This window comes from Chiroxiphia lanceolata, chromosome 17, assembly GCF_009829145.1.
Source record: "Chiroxiphia lanceolata isolate bChiLan1 chromosome 17, bChiLan1.pri, whole genome shotgun sequence".
Lineage (NCBI taxonomy): Eukaryota > Metazoa > Chordata > Aves > Passeriformes > Pipridae > Chiroxiphia > Chiroxiphia lanceolata.
In genome coordinates, this window is record NC_045653.1 from 13,662,842 (window position 1) to 13,682,456 (window position 19,615).

Here is a 19,615-nt window from a genome sequence, read left to right on the forward strand (position 1 = left end):
GGCAGGCTGCATTGTATGGAGAATTCCTAATTGCCATAATCAGATTTCAGAATTTTTGTAGTTGAATTTAATTTTGCCAGTGAACATTAGTCACATGCTGTTGCACAGACTTAATAATGCTAGAAGATTTGTTTAGACAATGTCCTACATTTTTTCACTTTAATCTTTCAGTAGTACTGTAACATAAGGGAAAATTAGTTGTGCAGTGTTTCCTGCCCTTAGACACAACAAACCCTTTACTTATTCTTATTTTAAAAGCCTTTTAACTGCTCTGAGCAGGTCAGTGTTCCAATATCACTTATGGCTAGACTGGGATCACTTGTTTTTTATTCTGGCCCTGCTTGAAAGGCCTTCAGTCTTTCCAAACCTATTGTAGCACACATTTGTGGATCAGCCAGTCACCAATGTTTTGTATTACAACACTAATCCTTTTACTGAAGGCCTGTTTTGTTAACAAATTAGCAGGTGCCAGCGACTGCTGTGATAACACTGAAACCTTTTCAGTTTTATTTCATGACTGTGGTTTCACTGGTGAAAATCAGTGGCAGTAGAGCCCTGGTCAGTCTCAAATTTTGCCACCGTGATGCAACTGCTGCATTTTTAATACCTGTATTAACCTTAGGTTTTACTGTAACTCTAAGTCATAATTTTTTATGTATCAGTGAGTCTTTGCTAGTCAGGTATCCTGGGGCCACGTTTTGGATGTGAAGTCAAATAGGACATGAACTTTTAACAGAGACTAGAACAAGGGTACTGCAGGACATCAGATCTTTCCACAGGCTTTACACATAAAGTTGAGGCCATTTGCTCCAAGGCCTTTTTGCTTCTGACACCTGTGTATCTGCCAGGAGCTGGGTTGGTACAGTCACTTTTACAGTGTCTGAGCTGCTCTTGCTGTTGGTGCTTCCCTGGAAGAGCAGCAGGTGGGAGCTGGGCTGTGGAGGGAAGGCAGTGCCATTCCCCTGCAGCATCTTGGTGGGGAGCTGCCACCAGCAGCAGTTGTTGTCTGCACTGGCAGTCTCCACCCTGCTGCTGCAGTGCTGGGGAGGAAGCTGACATTCAGAAACGAGGTTTATGTCTCTTTCCTAAGAAACATGCTGCTTCATTTGGGAAGACCTTGATTTGCTTGCATCTGCGAGGTCTTGGTGAGTCAGACTTTTCCCTTTCCTGCAATTATCAACAGCTGTAATTCGGGTCTTTCCTTCTCACTCCTGGGCTTAATGAAGAGGATCTGCCTTCACAGCAGAAAAAACTTCGGAGCAGAACTGTTTTTCCTTACAAAAATAAAATTAACATATGCCCTTGAGAGTGTCAAGGTTTGCAGAAGTGGAAGGAGCAGACACAGCCAGTGTCTCAGATGTCTGTGGGAGGGCTGTGGAAGGTGGCTGCTGCCCTGACCTTTGTTCACAGCCTCACCACGCTGCAGTCTGCTGGGAGTGAACCTGTGTGCCAGCTCTCGTGCTTCCATGCTGTGAGTGCCATTCCCTGCACCAGCCCATCATTTTAGCTCCTTTTGAGCAGTGTCTCTTTGGCTGCTGATGGGAATTTCTTTGGACAGGAAAGATTGCTGTGATTTCCCTTGGTTCCAAAACAGACTTTATCACTTTTCAGTGCTCAGTGTCATCTGTTTCTCTGCTGCTGGGGAAGACTGTCCTGCAAACGATATAAGTGTGGCTTCTGAAATTTTTCCAGGGCAAAGGAAGGATTAACAGGAGGTGTTAATTGCCTTTAATTGGGGGGAAGAATGTAAGTGCTGACCAGCTGCCACTTTTGTCAGGGCTGCACAGTGAGAGTCCCCACGTACACTGGTCTCCACCTCACCATCTGCCCGGCAGAGAAGGGTGAGTAGCAGGAGTTGTGGGGTCAAACCCAGCTCTTGCCCCAGCTACAGATCTCCTTCCAGTAACCAATAGTCTGGCCTTTGCTTCCAAAGTGCTCGGGCCACAGCTTACTGTCAGCACCTGACTTCTCCAGGGAATGTGCTCCTTAAAACTGACTAGTTTTGAAATGAGACCTCTTTGTTTCAAAAGCATCTGCAGACCACTTGCTGTTGTGGTCTCTGGTTTTGTTTCCTTACAAGGAAGGAAACTCTGTTGGTCTAACGGTGTCTTCAGCTTGTTCAGCTGGACAACAGGCTGTTCGTTTGTGGTGAAACCTTGAATGTGAGTCCTTCTAGTTGCACAAATTAGGTATTGGTGTGATAGCAAGAGACTGAAAGTGTTTGTAGAAAGCTGAATTCTGTCAGAGCGAGGTGTTAGGATGTCAAAGCATTAGGATCATGCTGTGTTTTTGACTCTGGGGGTAGATCAGCCTGACAGTGCCTGCAGGTCTGAGTCTGCCTAGCATGTCAGGTGTGGCCCAGGCAGGAAGGATCCAGCCAGGATGGATCCTGTGGGCTGGAGCCCAAAGCAGGGATGTGCAGTGATGATTCCCACTGGCCTGGACCAGCAGCAGTGGCAGCTGGAGCTCAGGTGCTCGGTGTTCTGTCTCTCTCCTCACCCCACTGCTCCCCCAGACACCACTCCAGAACAACTGCAGTTAAAAATGGGCCTCATCAGCCCAGCACATTCCTTCTCCCTGCTCAGGGCTGTGCTGAAGAATGGCTGCATACTGGAACCATCTGTTTCTTTCACTGGAAGTTACTTATAGGGAGGAACTGTTAGAGGGCAGGTGATTTATTGCTTATCAATAACAGTAAACACGTTCTGCTTTACAATGACCAGAGTCTCTAATTTATTGTATTCTGTCTGTGAAGGTGTCATTTATCTTGTGAACAGCTTGTTGTCTGCCAGTACCTGGAACATTCAATGTCTTTGGTTTCTTTGAACATCCATTTGGATAGCATTTATTAGCAATCTAATATTGATGCTTTATAGCTTTACTACCTTTTGTCCTTCTAAAAGTTCAATCGATTAAAAACTTGAGAGTATTTTCTGTGCAGTTGCCGGCTTTGAAAATGATGGCAGACTGAATAATTGGCTCTCATTTTGTTGGAATTGGTCTTTGGGTCTTTGCTAGCAGTAGGAAGAAGGCATGCTGAGGATACAGGGATGAGGCAGATGCTAGAAGTACTTGCATTATATGGGTGAGCTGCTGGCGTGTGACTTTTTATAGTTTATCATTTTATAGTGTTTCCTGACTCTGCTGTGATCCTTCTTTTAACTTCTCTCTTTTAAGCAGCTTGGTAAAGGTGTCAGATGCAGGTCCCTCCACACTAATCTTTCTGTTCCTCTTTTCTCCCATCCAAATTACTCAAGTGAATAATCCGAGCTGGTTACTAAGACTCCAGAAAGTCTGTCTGCTTGGATAGGAGCAAAAAAAGCTTTATTAGAGTGTGCACATTTGTAGGTCATTTAAATGGCATTATTGAAAATCAGATAATCGTGAGACTTCTACTGAATTATTATTTTCAAGGAGAGCAAGTTTCTCTGACCCTTGTGTGATGAATAAAGATTGATTGTTCCAAAAATTCATTTGAATATGTATAGTTTTGCACAGAAGGAAAAGAAGTTTGGTTAAAGTAGAGCTTTTCTCAATAACGTTTTTTCCAAGACTAAAACAAACACTTTGAGTGAATCTTCAGGGAGTTCTCTGTCCAAATGTTTCTGCCCTTCATCTATCACGAACTCTCCTTTTTCCCAGTGGTGACTGGAATAAAAATTACTTCTCAGGCACTGATTTCTTCCAATAGTCTTACTTTGAACGTAAAGTGAACTTATTTGCTGGGGCGTTCATCAGTTTGAGAGATGAAGCCAGATCTGGGGTGGCTGATGGATATCCCTGTCTAGGCCCTGTGGAAGTAGGGCACATTCCTAGGTGGGAAGCAAGTAAACTTGTTTCTGCTGTGCTGAATCTAAAATAAAGGTTTCTTTCTGTGGGAGAGCATTAAGGCTATAACTTTCTTTTTATGGGAGGGAGAGAAGCAGACTCAAATAAGAAGACCATTTTTCTGACAGCAGAAGGCAGTCCAGGATAGACAAGTATTAACTTCCAAAGCTGAATCGTACCCCCATGGTGTCTCCTGCTTATGGAGGAAGATCTTGAAGTGTAATATCTGGATGTAATTCCACTGTGAAGTATGATTTATAAAAAGAGGTAGTTTTTTGTGATGTTTTATTCATTGGTTTTAAATGTCACCTGTCTTGATTCATAGCATTGATGTCCCTTGAATGGATTTCCTTTTTTTCCCTTCAGCCATCTGCCAAGAATTTTTAAAGCTCTGTTCATTGTTTGTGTCTCTCTTAAGTGTTACCTTTTCAGCATATTTAGTATGTTCTTCCCAGCAAATACTTTTAACTTATGACATCTTTATTAAGGACAAATGGTTTATTTTGTCACCTTATAGTCAAACATACAGTAATTTTAAAAATAAGCCCAGGAACAGCTTGCTTCTCTCTTTTATTGTTTGTTAATCTTCTGTGACATTTGCATGAGGAAAGCACTCTGAACCTCACTGCAAACCTCATTGGATTCGTGGCTGCCTCAAACCACCAGCATGGTTTACAGCAAACTCTTTGTATGTAGGTTTTATAAACCTTTCCAAATTTCCTTTATAAAAACAAACCAACAAAAAAAAAAAAAAACCAGAAGATACCACATTTGGTTTTAAAATTTGTTAGCAATATTTAAAATTGAAAAAGGTAGTTCAGTGACGTGACTCCTGTATCTGCTGGGGAAGAGAATAGATTCCTGCTCTCTTCCATTTGGTAACAGGGTCATTGCTCACCACCTGCTTTCACTTTGGTGCAAACTGACATTGATTGCAAAGCACTTTCTGCCACAACTCGCTGTCAAATTTTCGTTTTTTTGCTATATTTTTGTATATAGCAGGCCTTCTGTGACATGAGGCTTTTAGAGGAAACTTGCAGTGAGTGGGAAGTAAAATGAGTTGCTGCTGTTTGTGTCGAATTGCTTAGGTCATAGCCCTTAATGGAGACTGGAATAATGTAACCTGAAATCGACTTTATATCAGAGTGTTCGGACTTGTAAACTCAACATCCTGGGCTGTCTCTGAGGCCCCTTTCCTGCTGTAGCATTTAATCAGCTGAGACATTGACTGAAAGTTTTGTGGATGAACTAAGTAAAACTAAGAGAACTTCATCCAGAGTCTGTGATCATTGGATTTGGCTGTATGTTTAAGGTCAGGCTGCAATGTGCATTTCTGCTTTGGGAGAAAGGGAAGAGGAATTAATAATTGAGGGTGTGATGCTGGAAAAATTATCTCTGAGCATACTGTATTCTTTAGAAAACCTGTTGGAGCCTTGTTATGCCTTGAGATGTGTTTTCAAGGCTGGATGTGTTCTTGGCACAGTGTCTCCCTTAAGGAAAGAACACTCCTGCTCAAACGAGGTCTATTTGAAATGCTTCTAAAATCTTCTTCCAACTCATCTGTCAGTACAAATGTTTTAAAGGGTAATGTAGCTTAAAAAGACAAGCTTGTCTAGGTTTTTCTCATCTGTAGCAGAAAAGGCTCCTTTTGGAGACTCTTTGCTTGAGGAGCCCATTACAGCTGCTCTGGGTTGCCTCGTGGGAGGTGAAGCCTCTGGACCATAAGTGAAGAGCCTGGGGATAAAGTCTCCATCAGGCCCCTGTGAATACTTTCCAGTGGGCAGGGTCTCATCTGGACAAGTGCCTGAAATGATGCACTGTGGGAGAAGCAAAGTTATCTCAGCTCTGACTGCTGGACCTGCTGCATTTGCCTTTGTGCTCCCTCTTCTTCTGTTCCTGTAAATCCTGCAGAAACATCCAGGTGTTGCTCATTGCCAGTGTAATTGGTGCATGTAATCCCTGGGAATCTGCCTGCTGACCTCACCAGGAGACTTTGCAAGGAGGAGATTCATCATGGGTGAGGCTTCTTTGAGGTTTTGCTGGTACAGAGAAGGAATGGAATTTGCAGCTGGCTGTGGCTGCTTCCAGTGGCCTGGGTATCCTGAGAGGTTTGCCTTAGCTAGAGAGGAGAACTGGAGAGGGACTTTTAGCAAGGGTGTGGAGTGATAGGACAAGAGATAATGGCTTTAAACTGAAAGAGAGCAGGTTTAGATTAGATATTAGGAAGAAATTCTTCCCTGTGAGGGTGGTGAGGCCCTGGTTGTCCAGAGAAGCTGTGGCTGCTCCATCCCTGGAAGTGTCAATCCTTCAGTAAGTAGAGCCCTTAGGAGCAGGGGAGAGAGGGGGAAAGGGTAGGGGTGGTTGGAAGGAAGCTCCATTACAGATACATGTACCCTTCCTGGCAGAACTTAGTTAAACCTTTCAGATCTGTAAAAACATTTTATTTGGTTTAAAGGAATCAGCATTTCCTGATAGATTGCTTTTCTCAAAAAAAAAAAAAAAGGGGGGGGGGGAGGAAAGCCCACATTGGTCAGCTGTGTGCTTTACAGTTGAGTTGTGCAGCTAGCCAGATCCTCAAAGCCCAATGACATGATTTATTTTAGCATGTTCAGAGGTATTTTGGTTCTCTTACTTAAGAAAATTAAGGCATAATCACTTAGAGAAGGAAAAAACCCTCTGCTGTCTTTATTCTTAATCAAATCTCTGGCAAGCAAGTGCTTTTTAAAAGCAAGTGATGCTTTTTTTTTTTGCTGGCTTGTTCAGACAGGCTGACCTTTTATCTTGGTTTGTAATTCAGTTACTGGGGAAAAAAACAACCCAGTGAGATAACTTGTCTTTGTGGTTGCAGGATTAGTCAGCCACTTCCTAAGTCCCTAAAGGATTTTAAGGTTTGGACTTTTGAAGTTCAGTGCTGCAGAACAACACCAACACAATCTGTCATTCCCTTTGTTTAGATTGAGTGTGTACAGTACTTGGGATGATTTTGGAAGTGAATGGTGTTATTCATACTCATAATTGACACTAAGGCTAAAAAAGGAAATTTAATCTTGGAGCTGAGAAGATTAAAACGAATTGGTCTTTCTTTAAAAAGCTCTGGTTTTTTTTTTTTTAATGACCACTCACTACTCATATCAGTGAGTAGAGATTTGGATGGGTTTGCTTCCTTCGTACAACTTCAGCACGATGCTGAGGTAATGACAGCCTGCAGTGTTTGTGTGCTTGTGCTGGCTGGGACACCAAAACTTTCTTGAGCCTTTTAAGGATTACAGTGAGAATTACTGAGGTGCAGTTCTTGGCTCAGAGCAGCCCAGGGATGCAGGCTGTGCTGTTCTCACAGTTCTGCAATCCCTGTTCCGGGCTAATCACTCTGCATAATCACTGCACAGTTCTGTCTGGGTAGCCAGGGAGAGCTGGATGTTTGCTGTGATCCTCTGATATTGGGAATTTTCTGGCATCTTGCCAACAGTGAAGCTGCTCCGTGGTTTCGAGGAATGGGGGGAAACTTCCAAACTGTAGGGAGGGTGAGAAAGCAAAGATGCCTCTTAGCTGGTGAAGGAGCAGCTGTGTGTCCAAAGTGTGTGTGTGTCTCTTCCAGAGCACCCACAGGAATTCTCTGCTCAAAGAACTCTTGAGGGAGGTCCTTGCTGAACCAGCAGGACCAAACATTATGGGTGGAAGTAATTCTGTAGGGATAGTAACAAATAAAATGGTCTGGTGTCATGCCCTTGTATTTTAATCAAATAAGCAGAGCTACATGGCAAATGAATTGGGATCCTTAGTGGTATTGTAGCAGGGAGATCTTTCAGTAGCCATCAAACTCCACACCTGTGCAAGGAAGGTAGAGCTGGAGAAACAGCTCATCTGAGAAGCCCTGGGTCTCCTCTGATATAACTCTCTGTTAAAATATATTTTCCAGTTTGACCAGGGACCACTGAGTGTGGGGTAGTGTCCACCTTTTCTTCCACAAAAAGTGATGCTGTGCTTGCACTTAAATATTTAATGGTTTCAGCTGCTTGACTTGCACTGACTTGAGCTGACTTGACCTCTAGAATGATGATCTGGTTGGAAGTGGAGTGTTATTTCTTTCTGGAAAGCCATGTGCTGTTCAGATGAGGTGGCCTGAAACCACTGTCTCCATGTGTGCGCTGATCACAGATCCTGTTCTTTTTTGGGGGGAATTTCTGGCCCTAGTGCTGGTTTGACTTTTGCTGGATGCTGCAGCCCATGATGTGTTTTGCTAGTACATTGCCTAAATAATTAAGATGCATTAAAAGCAGAAGCTTGTGCTGCTGAGACTTATTTTTCAAATCCTTTGAAAGTTTAATATCTGTATTTTGAATCTTGCATGAAATCCCACAGTGAGTGCATTTCATCCTCTGCTTTCATAACAGTGAGAAACTTCACTGACGTACTGATGCTAAAAGGGGGGGAAATCAAGATAATTAGTATTTGTGTGGGCACAGGGGCTTATCCTGGTTTACTGCAGCCCCTCTGTAGAATGACTGCCTGGCAGATCTGTGGAGTTGTAGGGACCTGACAGTCATGAGAAAAAAGTGGGCAGAAAGTGCCTGTAGGTTCTTAGGTTCTTGTGTCCTTTGCATTTGACAACTTAAAGTGAATAAATAGTTAATGCCTGCTCATATATTACATCAAGGCTTCCTTATGCTAGAAACATAAATGAGAACAAGGCACTTAATTTTTAGATCAGTGATTGAAAGTATGCCAAGCAGTATTGAGGCAGCATTTCAGGAAAACTGCTATGGAAAAAAATGGCATGCTATTCCAACACCAATTTATATCACCATCCTCAAGACCTGAAGTCTGCTTAGCGTGAGAAATCACCTTCTACATTTAATTTTGGCCGGAGAAATGGAATACATTTTTTTCTGGTTTCAAAACACGTGCGTAGTACTATTGAGTAATGTGCTCCCTCCGAGTATATTTGATACGAGCATTTAATTGATACGGTGTTTAACCAGTCTTTCGAGTTGCAGAAAGCTAATTCCAGAATAATCTCAGCTCTTACACTTGTCAGAGCTCACATTCATGAATCCTCGAGATGACACCTCTCCCTAGCTCGTGGTCCTCTGCAGCACCCGTGCGCTGCCATGTGCTGCAGGCTGAGCTCTGCTCCGAGGTGGTTGCTACAAATAGTCATGGCAAGTGGTATCCGAGGGGTGAGCACCTCCCAGAAATAAAACTCTGCTTGGGGAGGTGACAGAAGAAAAGTTCAGAAGTTGAGGTGGATACACAAACCGATCTGCAGGATCCTGGAGAAGGAAATACAAGTGTGCCCTTGGTTTTGTCAGAAGGGAAACATCTTGATAACATGCTGATAGCCAAGGTCAGGGGAGGCAAGAGTTTAATTAGTCTCTTCTGTGAAGAACCTCCCTTCCCAAAGGACATCTGAACACTTAATAGACTGTGTGTAGGAATTCCTTTTTACTTGTCTCTGATACAAAGCCACTTCTGCTGTGGAGTGTGATCATCAATAGCCTCCTGTGAGGGGCTTCCATACAGTTGCAGTCCCACTTGGTTACTCTGGTTTTGTTTTTCCAAAGTAGCCTGTTGCTACTATATTAGAGTGGAAATATTTTTCATTATCTCTAAACAGCAAATTCCTATTTGGCATTTAATGTTTAGCATAGCTTGAATATCTCAGTTTGGATAAAACCCCTTCTCAAGCCATGTTTAGAGTTTGCCTCTCCAAATATACACAAGTAAATGATGAGTTGTGCTCCCTGCTGATATGATTGATGAGTTTCCTTGGGGGGTTTTGATCACTGGGCATGCAGTCAAGAACTGTTAGATTGCAGCATAAAACTAGGCAGAAGAGGAAGTTATAACATTAAAACCTCTGCTAAATAGATAATTAATTTGTTTTTTCTTTAGTTCCCATCTAGCTCATATCTTTTCTACTAAGAATTTATTTCCCTGTGTAGCGTGGGAAGCTGCAATTTTATTACTTCTGTATTTTAGTCTTCAAACTCCCACTGCCCCTTATGAAGTGATAATTGCTAAAGCCCGTTTTTCTAAAGGCTATTTAAAACTTAAAAGTTTGACATCAAGTTGTGTTGAGCAGTAAATGCCACCTGGAATATCTGGGTGAAAGGCAGAGAGAGAGCGATTGCTGCAGCTGGGTGTTTCCTTTCCAAAAAGCCACTGGGGGTAACAGTGGGAGGATATTCAGAAAATACTCTGAGCATACTCTGGAAAACAAGTGTTCAAACTCAGAGAAATTATGGTCGAGGGATGTGACTAGAGGGCTGAGGAAGGAGAGAACAACTTCCAAATTTTATTTGTAGGACTGGCTGTAAGTACCAAGACTCGAAAATATCTTCCTTCTGCAAAGCTGTTCAGATACCTTCACCGTGAGGAGAGTAACCTCGCCTCATCAGTGTCATACATATTCCAGTTTTGTCCCAGAAATCAGGGTGCATCTGCACGTTTGAAGAGTGATGGTAGAACAACTGCATCCCCTCCCTGGGGATGGAGGGTTCATGTTTGGCACAAGCTTCAGGACTTCAAAGACAGCATCTAAAAGCAAAGCCCAGATAGCTTGAAACGGTGCAGACATGCAAGGAAAAGGCTTTGTGCTAAATCCAGGGATCAGATTCAGTGTCAGCAAGTAAAAAGAAAGTTTCAGGAGGAACATGCTTTCCACTTGCCCCAAGGTAATGTTTTTTTATTCCTGTGGAGTCAGTGAGCTAGAGCTTTACTGAGACTCTTTGTTGGGGGAGAAACGTGTGAAAGCTGCTGGGAAACAGCTCCTTTCTGTTTGATGCTCATAATTCATGCAGCAAGAGGATTTTGCTGGCAGTGTTTTTGCTAGAGGAGCAAATAAGAGTGATAGCTGAAGTGACCTGGGGGTTAGTGGACGACCATATTTATGTCAGTAGTGCAGCCTGGTCCAGGCAGTGGTGACCTTGTGCTGCTGAAGGGCTCTTGAGGGACCAGAGGAATGTGCCGAGTCCCAAACTGGTCAAGCTACAGACCTTGCTGTGGGAAAACCAGCATGGGGTGCTCTTCAGGGTAAAGACTACGGGTCCCAAGAGAACCTGTGATAAATCAAAAAGTTTTTACTGTTTGGGATTTTTGTTTGAGTTTTTTGTGGGGACGGGGCAGGGGCTGAGTTAATTCTCCAGGCTTTGTATTTTACAACAGACTTTTTTGTTTTGTGTAAATAAGAAATCTGGCACGGTCTGTTTAAAAGTACTGTGGCAGAGTTTTAGGCTGCTTCCTGCTTAGGACAGAGCAGTATAAAGTTCAGATCATGGTGCCCTTGAATATCGAACCTGTGGCTTTTATTTATTCTCCTTTTGCTGCTTAGGTTCATTTGCATTCAGTAGAATATCATGTTGCTGTGACACTTTACCTGACTCTAAGGATTGCAAGTGTTTGGGTTTTTTTTTCCCCCTGTTCTTAAATGCTGATTTGAAAGGATGGCAACTCAGAAGCAGTTTGCTGAGTTGAACATTATTCATTGGGGTAGTTTGTCTGCAAATCTGTCTGAAATGCTGACAAAGGAATGTCATGAATAGCTTACAAGTCTTCTCCTTGAGGAAGAAACTGTATTTCAAATGATGTGTTCCTGGTTTATCCATCATTACTGTGCATGCATGGGAAGGCTGTAGGTTATGTCCTTCCAGAGGATATAATTATGTATGTCCTTCTGAATTATGCGGCAGAAATCATCAGCATATTGAAACAAGACGTCAGTGGTGTCTGAAGAACAACAGCACAGCCATGGGTGAGAGGCTTTCAGGTGAACGCTTGCACCTCTGACACTTGTCTTCAGTTGGGCATTTTTACAGAGTTAGGGTCATTCTCAAAACCTTGAGTGAAAATACAACTGTTCATCAAATGGTTAAAAATCAGCTTTCTGCACATACAACCTTGCTGGAATGGTTTCACTGCACTGCCTCCTCTCCGTTTTGATAGATGTGTTTGACCAACCTTAGAACAAGTATTTTATATCTGTCTTTACATTTGAAATGAGATTCCTTCCTTTAAAAGTTTGTCTTAGGTATTTGATTAGCGTGGACAAAAATAGACAGCTTTTACAGAGACACTTCGACTTCTTACAGCGGAGGAATTGCTGAGAAGTGAGGAGAGGAGTGGGACTGAGCCCGTGGCTAAAACCAGCTCTAATTGCAGCTGCTCAGCACTGAGACTTTACCCCGAGTAACTGTCTGTCATGAGATGCTGTCCTTGTCCTTCTTGTCTTATTTTGCTCCTGGCGTTTCACGAAGAGAATAATGTCAGTGTCCCGGGAGTGTTCCACTGAGAGACAGAGATCCTGGAGTCTGAAACTTCATTTCTGGCAGAAGGTCTGTCTGTGGCATTGGCTTGCAGTGAACTGCCACGCAGCAAAGTGAAATGGAGGCCATCACATTTGAAACAGTTCTCTTTCTTTTCTTTTTTTTTTAATTCTAGAGACGTGTGTGTGAGTGGAAGGACGAGCTGAGTAATCGCCTAGCCCAGGTCCCCGGGCTGATGCTTCACAGCCTGAAGCAGGGCAGGAGCAGAGGGCTGGCTGTCCTCTGCACTGCATGGGTGGGTGGCTCTCATTAGCCACTGGATGCTGTCAGTCTCTTCTCAGCTCATCTGGGCTGAGCAGTCACGTTCTGGACCTTTCCCAGGGCTGCCCTTTGGCTTCTCTGCCTCTTTCAGGACCAGCGTGGCACTCACAGCCAGGCTGCCGTTCTTCCAGGGGAAGGCTCTGTGGTTAGTTCATCCTCACCAGCACAGAGCACTGCACACAAGATGTTCCTGAGCTCCCAGATTTTTGCAGTGCCTTGCCTTACCTCCCTTCCTTCTCCCACCACCCCTGTGCTGGTTAACCCGTGATCAGGCTCCCGAAGTAGCAGCTTTGCTCTGCGTCAGCGCGTCTGCGCAGGGAACACACTTCCCAGTTTGCTCATATTAATATGTATCTGTGGGCTTTTGCCCACTCCAGACTTAGCAGTACTCCAGCATCTCCCATGCTGTTAGCCATCTGTCCTGACAAACACAGTCCCGGGAGCTGTCACAGCCGTTGTGTCCCTTGGCAGGCAGTTCTCTCCGGCAGCAGGAAGACTCTGTGTGTCAGTACCCACGAGGGTGTCCCAAGATGCTCCATCGGGTTCAGGAGCAGCAGCAGGGCAGTATTTTCTTACTGCCACCTTCTCAGATGCAGAGACCATCGCTGTACATCTGCCCTGCCCTCTGCTCTGCCAGCTCTGGCACTTTGTTTCTGGCTGTAAGCAGCCCCCAGCACTTTGGGAGGTGGTGGAGAAGGCTCAAAGGGCATCTCTGGAAGATTGCAGCCCTGTGACAATTTCTGACATCTGATAGTTGGCTTAAGCCTTGATCAAGGTGTTTTAGATCTGTTCCAGTGCTCTCTTTCAGCAGTCCAGCACTGGATACACTGGGGGAGCTGACAGCCCTTTGCTCCACTGTAGCTGCTCAGTATGTGTTCAGTACTTGAATTAATATTTTCTTCTGTTTTGCATTTTCATTTGACTTTTCAATTCCCTGGACTGTGAGGAAGGGGAATGTTGAATAATTACCTGCTCCATAATAAATTAGTGTGAAAAGGCAACTGGTGCCATGCATCAACTTAAACTGCTGCCTAGTAAAGTTGCATTAATGCGTATAAATAATGTATATCTTTGCAGAGGAAGTGCTTTGTCTTTCTAATGAACAGTTGCCTGATTGGAGAGGCCCAAAGACTGTATATCCTCAGCAGAAAGGTTGTGTTTCACGTGTGCCTGGATGATTAAAGTGAATTCATGATCCTGTAAATGCAACTAGGAGAGATCTTTAGAATATGCTAAAGAACTTCAAAAGACCATGTGAGAAATCAGCTAGCAGATTTCTAGAAACCATCTCAGGAAGAGGGATCAAGATTTCTGTATCTTAGTATTATTTTTAAGGACTGATGCAAACTGCCATTAAACTTTCATTTGTTGCCTTGTAGTAGGCAGCAAACATTTCACTGAGCATTTTGGTTCAGAAGTGGTTTGAAGAATAACCACGACAGCTGACTAATTAACAGCTAAACCAGGACAGCACCACTTGCATGTAGCTGAAATAAAAAGATAAGTCACTCAATTATGACATTTGTTGAAAGTCAAAAAATTGACAGTTCTTTGTGCACAAAAATCCCCAAATTATTTTGCATGTTCTTAGCATCCACAGCAGTGGATGGCATCACTGCTGGCAGGTGCTGCACAGTCATCCCTGTCCTGCTGCAGTGGCTGTAAAACAGCATCTCCTGTGTGTTTCTGATGGTCGCTTGGTTTTGGATGGGAAAAGGGCTCGTGCTTAAGTGAACATTCGAAGCACTTCCAGTGTCCATATATTTTAACGTTGTCCTAAAATCCTGTCTGTTCCACAGGTTATAATATTATAATGTTACATAAAGGCTGTAGCTGTGGACAATCTAGACTGTCCAGGCCACACTTGGCATCTCTGATCACACAGTAAAACTCTTCTGTTCCAGTTCTCAGCAAATTGGCGTGGACAAGAGAGCCAGTTAAACTAAGGTCAGGCAGAGAGGGAATTCAGGGAGAGGGAGCTTGTCCAGAGTAGTCTGACATCTTCACACGTGCAGGAAAACACAAATTGTACTTGCATACTTTATCAGTACGAGGCTGACCCAAAGAGACCTGGTGTGTGTGCTTGTGCTCTGGGATTCCTGTCTGAATCCTCACCCTGATTGAGCTTCAGCCTGATTGTACAGAAGTGATTTTTTATTCAAATGCGACTTTTGTCAATGGTATTTTTTGATTTCTGTTCCCCTCTGTCTCCTTTTGTCATTTAGCAGAAGGAAGTTTAGATGCAAGGAAAGGGGAGGGGAAGAGAACTTTGCTCCCCTTCCATCTCAGTGCAGTATTTCTGTTCTAAGCCTGCAAAATGAAGCGTTAGAAAAGCAACTCAGCGGGGGAAACATTTCACTGGTTGTTTATACGCTCACACTGCCACTAAACAGAGCATGTAATGTACCTGTAAAATGAGCAGAAGCAGCCCAGTGTCCCCAGGCTCGTGCCAGTCTCAGTGAGAGCAGCAGCCTGGAGCAGAACTCTCCCACTTTTCCTGCTGGAAGGTGCGCTGTGCCCGCCCGACGGGCAGCGTGATCCCTGCAGACCTGGGGGTGGTGGCCACGCTGACACCGTTGTCTGTTCTTCTTTTGTCTCCTGCTCAGCTGAAGACGTGGAGTGTGGATGAGCTCCAGAGGAGGCTCTCGGCCCTGGACCCCATGATGGAGCAGGAGATTGAGGAGATCCGGCAGAAGTACCAGTCCAAGCGGCAGCCGATCCTCGACGCCATCGAAGCCAAGAAGCGGCGGCAGCAGAACTTCTGAGCCACGGGGGATAGAATGTTCTTCCAGCCCCAAACAATCAGCTCCTTGCTTTTATGACTACTGAACAGATTGATTTCTATTGAAATATGCTAGCGAAATAGAGGGCAATCCTTCTGCTCGTTTATTTTTCCATAGCACCTTTGTGAACTCAGGAATGCCGTGACCTGGAGGATCCTGGTGGTTGTGTTTTCATGTTAGGCAGGTATTTAACACATTACTGCAAAGGAGTTCTGTTACTGTTTTTTAGGAGGATTGTTTTTAAACCAGAGGAACAGGTAGGAATAGGCTAATGAAAGTTGGCTCACTGTCTTTTCAGCTGAACTTTCAGGAGTCCATTTTGGTTTCAGTGAATATGGATTGTGGTATTTAACGGCTGCATCTTTTGTGGGTTTTTTGGGTTTGTTTTTCTTTGTGAATGCACAGACTCAATTTCAAGCTGTTAACTGTCTCTACTGTTAAGGTACTGATAAGTTTTAGGTCACTGAAGAGAGCAGGTGAGAACTTGTACACACTGTTCCAGCCTTTTGAAAGAAACTTAAATCTCAGTTTTTAAAAAGCCTGTAATAAGCCCCATGCCTTACACTATGTGCTTTAAGCAAGTGTGGTTTCTTCCAGACCTCAGTTTTGTCCTCTTTTTGTGTCCTTTATGAATTTATATGAGTAGATAAAGCATGTTGTGCCTCCATAAGAAATTACGTTCTGTCATTTAAAATCCACACCCATTTAAAACCAAAAACCAGTCAGTGATCTGATTCCCCTTTGTCTGTCTGTCTGGAAATGTCCTTCAGAGAGACCGTGCTGACAATGGAGTGCTGAGGAAAGGAAACAGCACTTGAATGGGTGGAAGGAATACTCTCAGGAACTGGGTACTTCAGCTGTGTCTGAGAGGACTTAAAAAATCTCCACAGCTTGTGAAATATTTTATAGGCTTCATTTCAAATTTACATCTTTAGACACTTGAATAAAAATTTGGTTTCACAATCCTTCACATTTCTGCAAGGTTTAGCACATCAGGAGAGTTGAACTGGAAGTAAAGACTGTTGAATTAACAAAGATGTGCATTTATGGTGGTGGAGCAAAAGGGGAGTTGATCTGGATGAGAAGACAACTACTGATGTCCTGCTGGAAGAGGTTCAGTCTCTTCCAGTTCCTCTGGATGCTCCTGTGTTGGTAGGTTGTATTTTTTTTCATTTCCCTGCTGTTCCTGCCCAGTAAAGGTCAATCAGTGGCGATGCCCCAGCGTGTACAATCGCTGTGGGGATGGTGCAATCAGCTCACACCAGAGAGGGGAGAGGAAAACAGAAGCAGCAAAGAGCCTCTTTGCAGGGCAAAGACTGAGCAGTGCCTCTGCCCTGTCAGCTGTAACAGCAGAGCTGTGTAGCTTTAGATGTTCCCAGCATATGATGAATTGTTTGGACAGAGCAAGTATTTCTACCAATTTATTTTCATTTTGCTCTGATAGAGGGAACAGTTTCCCTGTCGATCTTCTGAAACAGGCCTTGGTACATCACCTAGATAATAAAACAGCAGTGTCTCCTGGATCAAGTGCTGCAAGAGAGGTGAAGTGTTCATTTCGTGCCTCTGTGGGCTCTTGTTTTCCCCTTAGAGCAGACTCTTGGCTTTGCTGACAGGTCTGCTCCATAGCTGTGAAAGGAACCAAGCCATTCTTACCCTCTGCAGCTCTGGTTGCATCAGTTTGTCTCTGTTTGTTATGCATTGGGGTCACGGCAGTTTTGGAGATCAGCAAGCTGTCCCTAAGGAAAAGGGAGAGGCAGTAAGCAGTGTATGTAGGGGGCTGAAGGAGGAGTACATCCTGGGATAACCAGCAATTTGATAGCCTCAGGTATTGGGGAACATCAGGGCTCATACCGTGCTCGTTGGAATCTGTGCAATACTCTTTGCCCTGATCTTGTGTTTGTTATGAGCAATATCCGTGAGCATCCTTTGCATCAAAGAAACTCCCCCAACTTAGGGAGTTCTCTGCTCAGTGCTGGATCTTGTATTAGTCACTGGGATGGATCTGGCCCAGCAGCTCTGGTGTGATGGACACACAGACATGTGACGTGGTAAACTCTGCACTGCCTGCGTGGATCAAACGGGCTCTGCTGGGAGGAGTTTTACTTCTGCACTGTGTAGGTAACTTTGTAGTGATCAGAGGGCATTAGAACCCCCAAGTTTTAGTTGAAACACCACGAGGTGGTGTCTATTTACAGAATATGCAACCTGTGACTGCTGTAACTGAATGTAAGCACTCTTGAAATACTCTGCTTTGCTGACGCGATTGTCTTAAAATATAGCAAATGAACCAAAATAAGTAAAACTGGTCCAATGGCTTAACTGTCTTTGAACCTTTCTTAAATGCTTGCAGTGGCTGAGACTTAATGATGTTTCTTGCACTTAGAGCTGTAATGCAGAGGAATTATTTTCTCTTCACTGATTTTCAGTCTGTTAGAGAAAATATTTCCCTTTTTTGGTCCCTTTGTAAGAGGGTCTGGAAGGACAGGACCTGTTCACTCCTCAGAGTGAATTCTTAGCACTCCAGACTAAGACCAAGGCTGGTGACATAAGGGAAGGCTGTTCTGACAAAGTTTTTAAGCAGAAAAACTTGTTTAATTGTGAAGCTACATTTGTGTGCTTCTTGGATCCATCTGCATTGCTGAAAGGGTTCTGGACAAACTGTTCTCTTTGCTTCTAAAACCCAGAGATACTGATGATGTCAGTCATGCGAGACTTACAAATGTGAAGTTTGTAGCTTTAACTTTTTTGTAACAAAGAAATTAGCGACACTGGCATAAACTGCTGACTTGAAATGCTATTTTGTAAGATCTGGCTGTTTGTATATAATAGTGTTGGGTCTTTAGTTTGTATATGTATGAAATAGTAACTTTTATTGCATTCCTCTCAGTTTGATACAGGAGATTTTATTTGATCTTTCTCAAATATCTTGCCTTATTTGTTCAAAGGGGCAAATAAACTGTCCCTACCTGAAAGCATCAGGTAGAGTCATGACTCACGTTTGTGCATTAAAATACTTTGGTGTGTTATTGGTTATGAGGATGAACTTTAACATGGTGTACCTCTAGTCAGCCAGTGTTATGCAACATTCTGGAGGAGAGTGCAAGCTTTCAGGAACACAGGCAGTAAACACATCAGATAAACATTTTGGAACAGGCAGTTCCCCACAGTGAGGAGCACGGGCAGCCCTGCCTGGAGCCCCACTCATGCAGGAGAGTCATTTGCCCCACGTGTTGCTCTGGCAAATGGGGATGCTGAACTCTGCTGTAGGTCTTTGCTGTCTCTACAGCAGCTTCCCTGAGCCTGCAGTCAGGTTTGGGACTAGGTACATATCAATTTATCCACCTTCCTACACAACAGGTGAGGCTGGAGGCTCACTCCCAATTCTGGCTCACTTTGAGCTTTCTAGCTCAGAAAAAGATGAAGCTGACAGTGAGTGGGTGCTGCCTTCCAATGGTGAACTGTTGGCTTCGACGTGGTTTCCCTGAGCAGTTACTAAATCTGTCCTGGGGGGATGACTAACGGGAGCAGAGACAGAATTCATTCAGGAGTCAGCTTTGGTTAGCAATCCCAGAAGAAACAAAGTAGATGTGAGCTTTTAAATGCTCGGAAGGAGCGTGGAAGTGAAAGGGAGGGAGGCTGCAGGCATTTCTAGTAACTGGGAAAGCCTGGAGCTCTCCCATATCCTCAGCAGTGTTACCAGGATATTGTGGAGCCCCATAACAAAGGGAGGGTTGTGTTCCCAGTGCTGCCATACCAGGGGAGTGTTCATGTGCTCCCTCCCTGCTGGCAGCACTGCACCTGCTGCACAAGTATTAACTGCATATAAGAAACAGAACCAACACTGGCAGGTACCTGTGAGCTGGGACTGATGTTTAGCCAGGTTTTTCTCCCCGATTAATGGGAAAAGTCAACTCTCCACTAAACCTGTAGGATCAGCAGTTATTAAGAATAATCAATACTAAAGGACAGGGGCTGCTGTGCCAGTGTCCTGTATGCCCAGCTACTCATTTCCTACACCCTCATTTTGTCCCATTTCCTCCTGTGCACAGGCCAGGGGAGTCTGAGCTTGGATAAATGCTCTGAGCATTGGCTGACAGCCCTGCCTCGAGCGCTGACAGCTTTTCGTTGCGCTAATCACTCTGGCAAAATTTTGAAGGGTCAAACCGGGAAACAACCATCATCTCTTTCTAGACTGAAAGTTAATTGTCCTTTAATTTAAGAGCCCAGGAAGGTAGCCAACGTGTTTATAAAGTTTAAAACAGTTCAGTTCCAGCTCTGAAGGACAGTCTGTTCTGCTCCCCTCTAGGTTGCCACTGTTCAAATCAACAGAGCGCTGGAAGCGGAGGAAGCCCAGAGTCCCTGAGTCCCATCCTGAGTGGTGAGAGCAGCACAGCAGCCTCTTACCTCTGCACAGGCGTCAGG

At 44.1% G+C, this 19,615-nt stretch overlaps 1 protein-coding gene across 2 annotated transcripts in view; it reads left to right on the forward strand.

Annotated features, from left to right (window-relative positions):
* The window catches only part of STK4 (serine/threonine kinase 4), a 45,261-nt gene extending 27,077 nt beyond the window's left edge, over positions 1–18,184 (forward strand). For both annotated transcript variants that reach the window (XM_032704946.1, XM_032704947.1), the window contains exon 11: positions 15,017–18,184. In XM_032704946.1, coding sequence (XP_032560837.1) covers positions 15,017–15,175 — 159 coding nt within the window. In that variant the 3' untranslated portion in view covers positions 15,176–18,184. The remainder of the gene's footprint in view (positions 1–15,016) is intronic.
* Positions 18,185–19,615: the final 1,431 nt, after the last annotated feature.